The 15,491-nt window shown below is 38.3% G+C and overlaps 1 protein-coding gene across 1 annotated transcript; it reads left to right on the top strand.

Moving 5' to 3' along the window:
* The first annotated feature begins 3,538 nt into the window (after positions 1–3,538).
* On the top strand, positions 3,539–13,683 carry LOC121873265 (DNA repair protein complementing XP-A cells-like). Its single transcript, XM_042376697.1, has 7 exons — positions 3,539–3,652; positions 6,882–7,298; positions 8,010–8,127; positions 8,507–8,634; positions 9,359–9,524; positions 9,681–9,798; positions 11,260–13,683. The coding sequence occupies exons 1-7, from the start codon at positions 3,567–3,569 to the stop codon at positions 11,409–11,411; spliced, it is 1,185 nt and encodes a 394-aa protein (XP_042232631.1). The 5' UTR covers positions 3,539–3,566; the 3' UTR covers positions 11,412–13,683.
* Positions 13,684–15,491: the final 1,808 nt, after the last annotated feature.

Genomic DNA, 15,491 nt, shown 5'->3' with positions numbered 1-15,491 from the left:
TTGCAAAATCTGCATCCATCCTCAAATGGGTTCGTCAAGCGTACAAATTGTAAAATTCTTTAGATTCTTCGACACGTGGTGAATCCGATGCACAGTTCCTGGAAGGACTGGCTTCCACAAGTAGCAGAATCCATCAATGGATCTATCAATAGCTTTTCAGGAAAATAGCCATACTACATAATTTATGGTGCCAATAGATGCTTGCTCTATGATCAACTAGCAGGAACCCCACAACCTGTATGCAACATGGATGACCATGCCAAGAAGCAAATCAATGTTTTCACAGCATTCATGAAAAAGTACAAAAGCATTTAACAGCCTCACGTGCTGAAATGATCTGCAAGCAACATAAAAACCCAAGCCTGTAACTCCAAAAATAGGAGACGCAGTAACGACAAAAGCACCGGAACGTACATCAAAACTTTTGCCTAAATTCACAGGTCCCTACCTGATTAAAGGAAAAGAACATGGAAACAAATTTCATGTAGTTGACCCAACGACAAATGTCACTGACATAGTTCATGTAGATAGAATGATAAAAGTTAGCAGACACTTAGTAGGGACCCCTAATGTCCGTTAATTACAGCCTACTTCTACTACGACAGTTGCTCAACACAACAATAAACAATACATCATGACACAACAATAAACAATACATCACAACAATAGACAATAAATATCATCAAAAACTGTGATCAGCAAACAAAAAACATTAATTATCCTCACCCCTTTCAGGCATGGCTTGGATATCGCTACTCCTGTTGGCATGGAACGCTGTGGCAACAGCTGCATCCCCAGCAAACATCATCAAATCCAAAGCTTTAGTTGCTCCACTGAGCAAAGTACTTATAGTGGAAGATGTCGTAACTGTCAAGTACCAGCACCAAAGTTTAGTGATATATGCCTGAGGTCAATAGCTGTCCACATTGAAACAGCTATAAGTACACAAGATCTCAAACAACAGTCTACCATCTCACTTCATAACGCCTATATGAAGCGTCTACTCAAATGTGTATGCACTTGGAGGGAAAGCTGCCCACGACTCCTGAAGACGTCAGGAACAATGTGCATTCTCATAAAAACCGTGGTCTATTTAATTTTGTCGAGTTATTAAGTAACACCCTATTTGGTACGGCAACTGCAGAAGATGTAGCTAAACTAGGGAAACGAATGAACGCAGTTTCAGAAGCAGTCATGAAACAGAATAGGGCCATTGCACAGTCTTAAACAACAGTAAAAAAAGTAATCAACTAACATGCATGCAACTGAAGCCTCTGTGCAAGCTTTCACTGTTACCAATGATCGGCTCATAGCCGATTCAGTGAATGCAGGTCTAGTCATGTAGATGCACAACTATTGCCGGTTGGTCAATTTATTGCCGCTTTACATATAGCTCACGGTCGCTACCTAATGATACTGGACACAGAAATAGTCCAGGTATGAATCCCTGGGAAGGATCTCATTTACCTAACAAGAGTAGTGTGCACCTTGGTGCTAACAATCAGCTGCAGTACCTGTGTATATTATTATTAGTAGTTTATATATGCACAAAAATGAAGGTCAGATTTGAGTCAAACACCAAAAGTACACACGAAAGAAAACTTATTCTTATACCAAAAAAGCCAACCCACCAAACTTAACCTAACTTATAGGGAAATGAAGAGAAAACACGGGCTTAGTGAGGAGTATAACCTCAGGTAAACATGGCCTGCGGACAGTCAATGGATTAACCTTCCTTTTGTCAGAAAGTAAAAATTCACCTAGGAATCTTTTTCTTGTGTAATAAACAACAGAAATATGGTTAGTTATCATGACTTTTGTTATAGAGGATAATAAATAACACGATACAGTATGTCCACCTGTGCTTGACGACTCCACTACCTGTGATTGATGACCCCACACCTGTGTTGACGACGACCCAACATAATCTACTAAATTAACCATTAAATTCGTTTTATCTCGCCACAATATTATATATAATAAGCACTTGGCATTATAATTATTATATATCTGATATAATATTGTTATTAAATGTCTTACCAAGGGCTCAGCCAGTTGTTTCCTGGACTGTCAAATCGTTGTTTACACTCCCAGTCCGCCATGTTTGCTTCACTAGGTACGAGGCTTGGCACTCTTGGCCTCACGCACCTAAAACAAAAATAACAAAAGTTTATAATTTATTTAATCTGTACATTAATGTATAATAGAATGTGTTTGCATTAAGATAGAATAAAAAAATATGTTTCTATTTCATGGATATCCTTTTACATTAATGTTGATCTGTTGTGATACTTTACTGTAGCCTACCTAATTTTGCGAAGTAGATAATCATAGAAAACGGGAAATTTGTATCATAAAAAATGGGAAATATCTACTTTCCTGGAAAGTTGGTTATCTACTTTCCCGAAAAGTAGATAGATTTTCTACTTTTCGGGAAAGTAGATTATTACCTTTTATCCTCTTCGCCACCGATCGGCCCGCTAGCCGCTTGGGCGATCGGTCACGACTCTTTTCCTTTATATTCTTCACCAAAAGGTCGGCTCGCTAGCCGCCCGGGCGATCGGTCACGTCTCTGTCACGCACTGTTGGCAAGTACTGGGCTGCACCGGCTCCTGAATGTACCTGAACCCGCTCCAGTGTTGGTCAAGTCTTCTCTTGAAAGAGCTCACACTCGGTGCCGTCACAACACTCTCTGGTAGATTGTTCCAAGAGTTCACAACTCTCACTCCGAAAAAGTTTGCCCTCACAGTTTTCTGGACTTGTGGCTTCTTCAATCTTGAGCTGTGACCCCTTGTGGGGCGAGCGTCCGCCAGCTCCAAGTAAGGACACTCGACTGAGTAGTGCCCCTTGAGATGCTTATACACCTCAACTAGGTCACCCCTTGTCCGTCTGTAGTATAAACTAGGCAAGTTCAGGCGCTCCAATCTCTCAGGGTAGCTGAGGTGCCGAAGTGCAGGCACCACTCTGGTGGCCCTCCTTTGAACATTTTCAACCAACTGACAGTCCCTAGCATATCTCGGGGACCAGATGGGGTGACAGTACTCCAGATGGGGAAGCACTTCACTCCTGAAGATCGTCACGAGGGACAGACCGTCTAGATATCTGAACGACCTTCTTATAAGACCCAATAATTTATTTGCCTGATTTACCTTCTTCTCACAATGGCCCGAGAACTTCAGCTCATTGTCAACATACACACCTAGGTCCTTCTCACACACAGTCTCAACTAGTGCAGTTTCTTCATCCCGTTGGGACATATGATACGCCTCCTTACCGTTGGTACGCCCCAGGTGCATCCTCTTACACTTCGTGACATTGAATCTCAGCAGTCATTCCTTCGACCATTCCTGGAGCCCACAGAGGTCCTTCTGCAGCTCTTCACGGTCAGCTTGGTTCTTAATTTCCCGAAATAACTTGGCACCATCGGCAAACATTTGTATGGAGGAGTGTGTGTGGTATGAGGAACTCCAGAGACAACCATTTTGTGATATAGAATATTATTGATATGTATATGTATTTTTGTAAGCTCCGAGGAGGAAAACCTAAATATATTTTGTGGGTTTGAAATGGAATCCGCGCTAGAACGAATATGCATCCCAGCCGGGGGGGAGAGACGCCATGGCGTTGTTTACATCCCGGGGCCCAGTAGCAGGTATGTCCCACGTATTTCTTTGCTCTGTTAGAGTGTGTTTGATAGATTGAGCATAATAAATGTTATATGAAGAATGTGATGATCTCGTGGAGGTAGTTTGTAAGCCAGAATAAGGCTTAAGATGTCTGCGTATTTGTGACTGAATTTATTGACGATGAATTTAAACACATTCGTTCTATTGCACAGAAACTTGGGTACCCTTCTGTGTTTGTTGATCGTTGTTTTAAAAGGGCTAAAAAATCCTTTCATTCCTCTCAAACCAGACAAATTCCTACACTTAAGAATATTTTGACTGCCCTATCGTGATGAATTTGTCCCGTTAGTTCGGTCCCTCAAGCTACTAATTATTAATGTTGTTTTCAAGTATGACTCAACCATTACCAATATGTTAATAAGGAATAGCCCAAGTTTGAATGTAAATGGAAGTGTTTATTGTATTCCATGTAGCAAATGTAATTGTAATTATGTAGGACAGACAGGAAAAACACTGCAGCTCAGAATCAAACAACATAAGTATAATATCAGAACTGCATCTGAAAGCAGTGCCTTGTTCGTTCATGTTAGGAATAATAATCACCCCATTGCTTGGGAAAAAAGCTTAGAAGTATTCAAATCATCTTGTGTCACAGAAAGACTTCTGGTTGAAGCTAGTTTGATTAAGGAATTAAAATCATTAAACCTTAGTGATGGTCAGTTCAAAACTGATAATGTTACATAAATTCATTTGTCAGTGGCCCAAGGTTAAAAATGCTTTGAAAACCTTTGATCTAGATGTATGATAGTTATTTAGTGGGTCCCTTATTTTTGACCTGACCTGACTAGTCACGTCACCCCCCTTCTCTTAAGCTCCTCTACGTGTGTATTGGTGTAGGGATTAGTGGATCACATCATTTTAAAAGTACTTGTTGCTCTGCCAACTGTTGATCCTCGTCGTCTTCGCTCTTGCTATCGGTGGTGGTGTCACTCAGGTTACGCAACTCTTCCCTGGTGTTGGTGTTGGTATAGTCGTTCAGCAGCTTGAATTTTTTCGTAGAGAATGCAGCTTTTACATTACAGATTAACTCTTGGTCCATGGGCTGTAATATAGACGTAGTGTTGGGAGGAAGGAAGACCACTTTTACGTTGGGGTAACGATCTAACAGTAGGGGCGAGTGTCCTGGTGCGTTGTCCAGCAGCAACAAAATCTTGAATGGCACATTCTGTTGCTCACAGAATTTCTTCACATCGGGAACGAAACAGTCATCAAACCAGGAGAGGGACAGTGTAGAGAACATCCACGCCTTACGTGCGGTCAGCCAGTGGACATTTAGCTTGGTCATGTCCATGGTTTTGTAGGCGTGCGGCTTGCGTGCTGTGTGGATCACCGATAACTTGAGCTTACAGGTACCGGAGGCATTGGTGGTAAACAGGACGTTGATCCGCTCCTTCTGCAACTTCCGGCCCCGAATCTTGCTGGCATTCTTCACAACGAAGGTCTTGGAAGGTAGCTTTTTCCAAAAAAGACCAGATTCGTCCATGTTAAACACCTGGTCGTCGGTGTACTGTCCTTCCTCCATAATCTCACGTAAAAATGAAGGAAATTCCCTAGCCGCAACACGGTCAGCACTAGCTTCTTCACCACCAATGTTGATATTGGTGATCTTGTTCCTCTTCTTAAACCTCTGTAACCACCCAGAGGAAGCATTAAAGGGTTTGGGCTCTGTAATTCCCACCTTTCGTGACACTGCAGCATACAGTTCACGTGCGTACTCCTTAACTGAGCGCGTGTCCACTGCCATGTTCCGTCGCGCCTGACGCACCAAGTAGCTCACAAGTAATTTTTCCGTCTTGAGAAGCACCTGGTTGTGGAAATACTTAATCATAGAAGCACCTGTAGACTTTGTGATGTTCATGTGCTCCTTTATCTTGGCTGCATCCTTCTTAATTGTCCTGATCGTAGACTCGTTAACACCATGCTGGCGCGCGAGATCAACCTGTCTTGTTCCTTTCTCCAACTCTTGTATGATCTTATACTTAATTTCGTAGCTTAAGGAATGTCGTGTCTTCTTTGGCTTAGGGCGGCTGGGTCCAGGTAAGGAAAGGTTTCTCTCTGGGGGTGGTGGTCCAGCGGAAGCCATTTTACAGAACAATGGATGCACGATTACACGGTGTGGCCTGGAGGGATGAAACTACCGCGGCTGGGTCAAGCGTCGTCTTTCCTCCCTCCCGCGGGTGGACATGTCATATTACTTTAAACCAATCACAGCAAGCAGCGGAGGGAGGTAAGGATGCATGGTCCAATTACAGTCCTATACGTCATATGACGTCACTGATAACGCAACTAAGACACACACTGCGCAACCTACTCGTGCCGCTTACACAACATGGCGGATGGCGGGAGGTTTGGATCCAAAAATGGCGCGGCTCGCCAGCCGCTCTCCGCTTAAAGGGGTACACGGACCGCGGAATGTGAGCATTCCGGTTTCGGCAGGGTACTGCGTAAACTGGAAACGCGGAATGAGGGACCGCGTAAAGCGAGGGTTGACTGTATATATATATTTATATATATATAAAACTCCATTGTGAGATTCCTTTCTCACCTCCTTCCTTAGTGTGAGATCTCCTATATGTACCTATGTATGGGAGCCTAACAAAGAGAAAATAGACAAACACAAAGAGAAATTAGACAACTGGCCACATACACTACTCAACAAGACGACAATGATTTGCAGTGGCCAGGGCTTTGAAGATAAAGGAAACTGTGGGGTTAAAACACTAAAAAAAACACGACCACTATCTGGGGGTTTAGGTCAGTTACGTTAGTGTGCAACTCTTATAAGGAATGATGAAAAATTTAAACACCTTGTACTGTACCTGTAGTTGACATTGCTTGTAATGAGACATAGATATTTGGATGTTCATTTGACATTATCATATTTCAGCAAATCTTCATGTTTTCTGCAGTAGGAGAATTGATTTAATTGAACCTCAACTTTTTTGTTTAGTTCTCAAAAGATCAGTGCAAGAAGACACACCATATGTAGTTTTTATTAATGGTGATTATTTTTACGTGTAACTTCTTGTAGTCACTATATGATCTAATCGTAGGCATAGGTCATCTTTGTCTATATTAAACATTAAGTAATACTGAATATTAACTATCGGTGTATAATATTCTTGGGTGGGGAGCTTAGCTTAGGGACGGACTAAGTGTAATTTTTATTAATTTTACCCATATTTTACTTTTCAGGAGAGAGAGTACTGTACAGGTATACTACAGTATATTACTGATGTCTAGCAAAACCCAGCAAAAAAGAAGTATATTTGATGATTCTGATGAGCTGAGTGTCCCTATGAAAAAATCAAAGTTCGAGGCACAGAAAAAAAATGGCAGCGATTCCTCTAAAAATTGTGGTATTAGAAAAACACATAAAACTACTGGGAGGAAAACAAAGTCAACAAATGATAAAAGTCCAACAGAATCACCTCAGGAGTGTGAACCTTCTAAAACACCAGAGAAAGACCAGGATGACTCGGTCGTTGTGGCGAAAAAAGACAAACTGGTATTGAGTCCCGCACAACGCGCTCGGATGGAACAAAACCGACAACAGGCGCTACTGATAAGGCAGGACAAGATAAACAGAAGAAATCCTTATGTGAAAAATGAGTAAGATTTACTTACTGTATATTGTAAGCGAATATTTAAATTGGAGACTAATATTACTGTGACTGGATTATCCTTTCATTCTCATCCTTGATTACTGTACTTATCTGTGTGTTTGTAAAAGTTATACTGTATACCTTTAGACAGGGGGGACTAAAACATCAATCACAAACTACTATTAGACCGCAGGATGGGTAGTAGTAGTGTAGCCCATCAACAAGGATTCTACAGGTACAGTACATGGCACCACTGCCAAGCGCACAATACATCTAGAATTTAAAAAAAAAAATGCAATATATGTTATCTCCATTATTGGTAGCAACATTCATGACATGTTTTGTCTTTGCATCTAGCAATCATTTAGCAAGGAAGGGCACATTTAAAAAATTTGGGGAATATTTCATTAATAATGTCAGAAAATGATCCACTAATATAAAAATTCATCAAATTTCTCTCTCTCTCTCCATTTAAGACTCAAAATCTATTATATGTTGGAGGATAGGAAAAATTTTGCTTGTAGATCAGTTTGGATAACCATGGAAAAAGTACCTGTACAGTACATCCAGTCACATGAAAATCTGGCCACCCCTGTCCTAAGGTGGGTTCTATATAGTACTTCCCCTCACAAACTTTTTTGGGGCTGGACAAGAAGAAAATGCTAAACTAATCTTGATTGACTTCTAAATTTATTTTTATCATAATTTTTTTTTTCAGAGAGAAGAAGGACACGACAAAGGTACTGCAAATAAATAATACCAAGTTGATTGACACAGGAGCTGGATTTTTCATTGAGGAAAATGGAGAGCTTTCCAATGATGACATATTGGCAGGTGTAAGTAACATTCAGGTACTTTGTATTTTCCTTTAAAAACATCTCAGTAATAAGTATATCATGTTTTTGTTAACTATTTTCAATCAAATTGCCTTACTAATCCGTATTACTCTTTCTTCACATGTGAAGCTTTTTGTCTTGTACATCTTTTCCAGTTGATTTTATACATTTGCCTAAATTAATGCATTTCATGGCATCAAGAGTAAATGAAGAAGTATATTTGCTCTTAGTTCTGACCACTGTACCATTCATCATATCAGGAAAGGATTAAAGCATTGGGGAAAATAGTCACACTTGTATTACGGTTTTGTCAAAGATGTTACTTAATAAAATCAAATATTGTATTGTCTAAAACTAATAATACCGGGTATATTGGCAGATTAAGTTGGTCTACGAGCCAGGACCTCTGCTTGAGATAGACCGTCCACACTGTCTGGAATGTGAAAAGCCATTCGATAACTCTTTCCTCTTACAAAATTTTGATCATCCAACATGTGACAAGTGCAAGTGAGTGCATGAGCCATCAGGGCCCTTCGTGTGTACTACCTGGTAATTAATGAATATTTTAGGAGATTTGAAGACCTGGTGATTCTTATTTACTGTATATATATTAAGATGGAATGTTTTGTTGATGATTTTGAGATGAAATTACTGTACTGTACTCCCAAAACAAAGGTATGAGAACTATGCTTGAATTTGTTTATTTACAGTATTCATGAAATTACTAGTCTTACTGAGTTTTAGGTTCCTGTTTATTGCACAACCTAAAATATAGTTATCATTTCAGGTTCTTGGATCAAATACAGTAGTGACTTAAGACTTCCAAAGAGTCAGGCTGCTTCATAAGTTACATAAAGTTGTTTTTGAGAGAACCCAATGTCATTTTATTCCTCCACTTTCTTACATGATTCCTCCTGACTGTACAATGTCTCTTAATGTAACAGGGGCATAATACAGGTATACCCCCGAAGTTCTTGTAATACTGTACTAAATCTAGAACCTGTGTGTGTTTATAGTGTGTCTGTGGGCCTTAAAATTACTGTCATGATAATTTAGAACCTTGAACTGACTCTTAAACATGTACCTGTATAAAGCAAAACTTAAGTTGTGTTGGGATTGTTTCAGATTATTAACCAGAAAAGAGAGAGAGATAAAGATCAAAGTAGTGTTGTCAGAACTATTCACTAAGACATTCCCTTGTCTGTAAACCTCTAATAATTAATATTTTCAGAGAATCAGATGACAAACATGCTCTTATTCCAAAGACTGATGCCAGGAATGAGTACCTGTTGAAGGATGTTGACATTGAAAAACGAGAGCCACCATTGAAATATATTTTAAGGAAAAATCCCCACAATTCCAGATGGGGCGACATGAAACTCTATCTAAAACTTCAGGTGGGTATTTGTGAAATTCTCCACCCATTTTGTTGAGTAAAAGTAGTTAATTGAATAGAGAAAAGAAATGTGCAATATCTTTTCCAGTCCATCATACCTTCTATGTATATTATAAACAGAGTAGAGACTATAATGTTTAATGGTTAAACTTTATAGGTAGAGAAGCGAGCACTAGAGGTGTGGGGTTCTGAGGAAGCCATAGAGTCAGCCATGAAGAAGAAGGAAGATCAGAGTGAGTTAAGGAAACAAAAGAGGTTCAATAAGAAGATGAAGGGTATGTACACATCATTTACTGATCATTATAAAGAGTGCACTGTACAGTAAAAAAAAAATGAAATAATAGATTTTACAAATTATGAGGAAAACCTTCTCGTGAAGGAAAAACAAACAAACAAACAAAACAATGATACAGTACTTTTCCGTTATATACTCCAATCAAAATTAAAACATTTCGGAGTACCATACAAGACCGACACGCGTATACAGCTACTCCTTGACTTACTACCACCCGGACATACGACCGCCCCAGTCGTACCAAATTTTTTCAAATTACGTATTTTCAACTCCCAACGTTAGTGATTGCGCTGTGTACTGAAAAAAAAATTTTGTAATTCCCTTTAAAATGGCTGGCAAGCTTAAAAGTGAGAGTTTTGTGGTGCTGAGAAGAAAAAGAGACACCCATTTTAGATTTTCTATGTATTATCTTCGCATTTTCAACTTACGTCCTGGATTTGCGTCCCTAACCCCGCCGTAAGTCGAGGAATGGCTGCACTTATTTACAGTGAGGTGGGCGGTAGCATCCAATGGTGATATGTACGTCATACATATTCGTAAATGTCTGATAATTCAAAATTTTACCAAATATTACTTAAACTGTAATATAAATTTAATAATATTTCCAAAAATCTCTATTTTGAAATGTTACCAAATATTAAAAAAATTTTTAACATATATTTCATAACAACAAAACATTACATATTACGAGTGATTTCAATTTAGGGGAATACGAATTATGTTTTTTTTTTACTGTATTTTAATGTGAAGCTTTTGTAACATATTATAAAATAAGGACTTGAAGTTTTCATACTCACCCAAACTGTATCTAGGTTGTCTGCAGGTACTGTACTGTACTCCAGTTTACTCCTGTACTGTACGAGGTAACAATGGACAAGGAAGGATAAAGTTATCAGGAACAATGGGGGGAGGATTAAATGGTAGGCTTCCTTTCCCCATCAAAGCTGTAAATTAAAAAGTTATTATTACTGCCATTCTCATTTGTGCATTAAATACGCAGATAGAAATATTAAAGCTGATATATATATATATATATATATATATATATATATATATATATATATATATATATATATATATATATATATATATATATATATATATATATATATATATATATATATATATATACCAAAAATTACCCCCCCCCTCGTTTTTTAACTTGTGTGAGGTGTTTTTTCCCATTACTGTACTAAACTGTGATTGTATCAAGAGCACCACAGACTCTCCCTCACATACAGCCATTTATTCTTTTTAGGTCCCTCACTAGATCCATTTTGCTAAAACATTTGTGGTACGGTAGTAAGAACCAGTGACATTAGTTACAATGCCTTACCATCACACCATTTAGATTTTTTCATGTATAATTAATGCTAGACTTTATAACTCTACTCCTCTAAATTTAGTATTAATATAGTTATATGGTATTTATAACTGGCAGAACTAAGGATGAATGTAAGAAGCAGCTTGTACACCCGGGCCACCAAAAACCATGAACACGAGTATGATGAAGAAGTCTACCTTCCCGATGAAGACGAATATTCCCGCACCTGTAAAACTTGTGGTCACTCGTACACTTTTGATAAAATGTAATGTGATTTTTTTTTTTGTGCTCAGGATGGGTTAAGTTTTGTAAATTTAATAAATAAAAATAGTAATTATACAATATTGATCTAATTTATGGGAAATGCAAATTCATGTAAATTGAATTTTGTACTGTATAAGATATAAATTACAGTAAACTTGTATAGAGAGAGGTATTGCAGTGTTACAGACCATGGATGTGTACAATAAATGTCCCATACAGTATCAATGAATTTTATCTGGAAGTCACCATCATGCCAAGCTTCCATTTGTATCTTGATTATATTTTGTTGTCATAAAAAAAAATGACCAGTAGAGGACAATAGTTCTTGGACTCAACAAGCTAGAATAAACCCAAACCAACAATATAGAGTTGATGAGTTGTTTTACTTTACACATAAAAATACAGTACTGTAATGGCCAAAGCCTTGGTTTGGTATCAGTTAAGGATACTTTACTATACATTTAGGTAAGGTTTACCTTTTATGAAGCCAAACTCAAATGACTTAACTTATATTTAATGTGTAAAATGTTTTCGATGAGCACTAAGTTGGGACCAGTGATTTCCCAGATTCAAAATACTGTACAATATACTGAGGGTGTGAAAGCCTCTTCTGAACCCCTCCACCAAGGGGAACAACTTTTACTCGTGTATTTGGTTCACTCCAGATGATTTTATTCAAGGGTTTATAGAAGTACATTACCGATTCTTAAATCAAGTAGGACTGTGTCAAAGATGTATGTCACCGTGAATGTTTAACCTTTACCATCCAAGGATTCCCTCTCTATGTGCAAAATTGGAACACAGAAACATGGAACTTCCACTAGTGATGGCCGCCATCCCTACAGCTAACTTTCACCGACGATAGCCAACATTTAAGGGTCAGTATTTTCATATAGCTAGAATAATGAGACATGAGTGATGAACAGATATGCTAGTTTGGCAGTGGATGGGAGGAAAGTGAGCAGCTGTTTAGATGACACTACACTAGGGAGCAATTTGGAAGAAAAGTTCCAAATATCAGCAAATGAGTATTGAAGGGTAGGTGTTGGAAGACTGTTAAGTAAATGTGAATCAAGGCGATGGAAATCAAGTAAAGAAGGGAGATGGAGAAGTAAGTTGGCCTGCATGTAGATATGACTGAGGGAATATTTCAGACAACTGGGACTGGATGTGTCGACAAATAAAACATTGAGTCATATATTCAACCAGTGATTAGCAAGAGAGAAAGTAATACTGTACTGTAGTTAACATGAACTGAAATCAGGCTGTGCAGATTAGCAGTACTGTACCCAGCAGCCTAAACAAGTGATTTTCATGTCCTTGTGCCTGGCACAAGTTAATAGTTTGAAATGAAAATACCCAGACATAAATTTGTCAGGAGCTGCGTCCTGTACAATAGACATTTAACCAGTGAAGTCTGTCAACTAACAAGGTGATGGGTGGGGGACTGTTATTGCGTCTGACCTAACTATATCATGCTGTCACGACAGCTGTTTTCTGTTCCCACAATGACCTGACCCAATGAAGCCCAGGTGTGAGCTCCAATCTCACTGACATCACAGCAGAGCCCTCCTATTTCGATTGGTCTATTCTCACAAAGACATGACCAAAAATTCTGTAAAAACAAAAAAAAAGGTCTCAATGATTGCTGTCAGCAGAGTTGTGTTACAAATTGAAGTGAAATCAACATTAAGAAGCAAGAAAATTTACTGGGTGAAGGTATTTTAGGCTGAGAAGTAAGCAAATTTCCTTAAAAAAATTGTCAGGGAGAGTTTAAAAAATAGCTTGGCAAGTAAATTTGCAATCCACTTGCCTGGGACAAGTAAATATTCCACATAATCTGCACAACAAAAGAAAACTGTGACAAAGTAGACATAGATAGGGTATAAATCATGCAAGAGGAAGGAGCAAAGGTGGCAGAAATGGCAAGACTGGGAACAAATAGAATGTGGAAAAAGAAATTAAATAAGAGATGCAGAAGTGTTGGGTGGAGCAGTGTAGAGTACAGGGTTCCTGAGGAGGACGGGGAGTGAAACAATGGTAAAAAGTGTACAGTACATTATTTAAGTTTGAGGCAGCTAGTGGTTTTGAGGACCAACAAGTAGATGGAAAGAAAGTAAAGGAGTAGGATATTCAGAAAGCAGGAGTGTATGAATAAAATGTATTTACCTGTGTTCTTTAGAGTTATTATAATTTATGATATCTTTATATGTTGGGATTAGTCCTCAATAACATAAATACTGTATCATAAAGTATTAAAAAAAAAGTCATGTTTAAGTACGGTACTTTAATTGTCACCTTCACTACTGTTACGCCACTTTTAATATTTGATTTATTTATTCAGCTGACACCAGACGATTTTATTCAGCACAGTGGGGACCCAGTGCACAAGTGGTTAAGACACACCAGTGTGGTGTTCAGTTGTAGATTTCTCAACAAACCTATTTTAAATCCAGGAATTCAGGATTTTGTAAGTGTATTAGTAAGTCACAGACATAACCTCTGCATTGTTTTTTTATTTGGGTTTCTGATATTATTTTATAGGACTTTGTGATATTTGTTATATTGACCATGAAGAACCTGACTTTTTCTTTAAATAAATACTGTAGGGTGATATCTCCGTTACCCGGAACAAATGGTGCAAAACACTTTCGGGATTGAGAGATTTCCGGGTAACGAGACGACTCTAAGCCGGGAAAAAAAAATCCCTCATCCCCAGAATTTTCAGGGTGACAGAAAAATATTTTTGGAAATTCCAGAAATTGGGCATTACATCATCTTTCGAACCCAGAAAAATATTCGCCATCCCCGGAATTTTCTGTGTACCAAAAAAATTCTCTCGTAGTCTCCGGAAAATGCTCCTGATTTTCATCTCTCAAACCCAGAAAAAAACATCCCCAGAATTTTCCAGGTTCTGCGAAAATTTTCTCAGAATTTTCCAGAAAATGTGTCCCTCAGAAAATTTTAATTCCGGCTATCAGTTTTCCAGATTTTAAAGGATTCTGACTAACGGATACATTACTACTGTACTGTCAGTCTCGATTAACCTTTCTTTTAAACTACAGACGTAGACACAGTTTAGAAACCTGGAATAACCTTTAATACACAAGTTAACGTCCCCAACTGCTGTCCACCATTTGGCCACTTTTTCCCTTATCCAAAAACCACTTTCTGTACATTGTCTTATTAAACTTGTGCAAACCATTCTTCAGGGGTTCAGTATAATAATCAATAAGAAAACTGTGGACAGACAATAGGAGACCAATCATTTGGTCTCCTGTGGCAAGAAATAGAGAACTACAAGAACACCAATTTCATTTTATGGTCATTTTGAATGCTTACTCAGGGTTAGCTGTGATTACATAATAGCATGGTGTCCCAAATGCCATTAGTTTATAAAATACAGTATCAGTTGGCAAAAAAAAAAAAAAAAACTATGCAGAGCTGAACTAAATTTCCCTCCTTATTTAACCAATGTTTTATGACCATTTTCCATGCTGATAATACCAACCAGTGACCATGCACAATGTTTACTTTGTTTCACTTGCAATTATTTTTATGTGTTGCTGTTATGAAGTTTTAGATAAGTCCAGACATCAAAGAATTGAACTACCAGTGGAAATTAAGTTCACAGAACACTGGTGAACTTGTACCAGGTGCAAGTTGACTTACAAGATGCTCAAATTATAATTTACTGGTTTTAATGATAAAAACCATTTTAATTCCTCATTGGCAGCTGAGGGCCACCACTTGTGCACAAAAAATAAATGTGAAGAACATGAAACTACCACTGACGGCTGCCATCCCTACAGCTAACTTCCATTGATGATGGCAGCTGTCCCTACAACTAACATCCATTAATGATAGCAGCTGTCCCTACAGCTAACTTCGATTAATGATGGCAGCTGTCCCTACAGCTAACTTCAATTAACAATGGCTGCCGCCCCATCAACTACCACACCTTCCACAGTTGAAGGCCACCATTTAAGGGTCAAACATTTACAGGGTATCTTGATTCAGTTCATCATATATAATATAATGCTTTCAAGTTTATTTATGAATAATTACATGTATTTATACAGTAA

Source organism: Homarus americanus, unplaced genomic scaffold (genome assembly GCF_018991925.1).
Source record: "Homarus americanus isolate GMGI-L3 unplaced genomic scaffold, GMGI_Hamer_2.0 scaffold55640, whole genome shotgun sequence".
Lineage (NCBI taxonomy): Eukaryota > Metazoa > Arthropoda > Malacostraca > Decapoda > Nephropidae > Homarus > Homarus americanus.
Note: the sequence above shows the minus strand (reverse complement) of the source record. Positions and strands in the feature narration are given on the sequence as shown.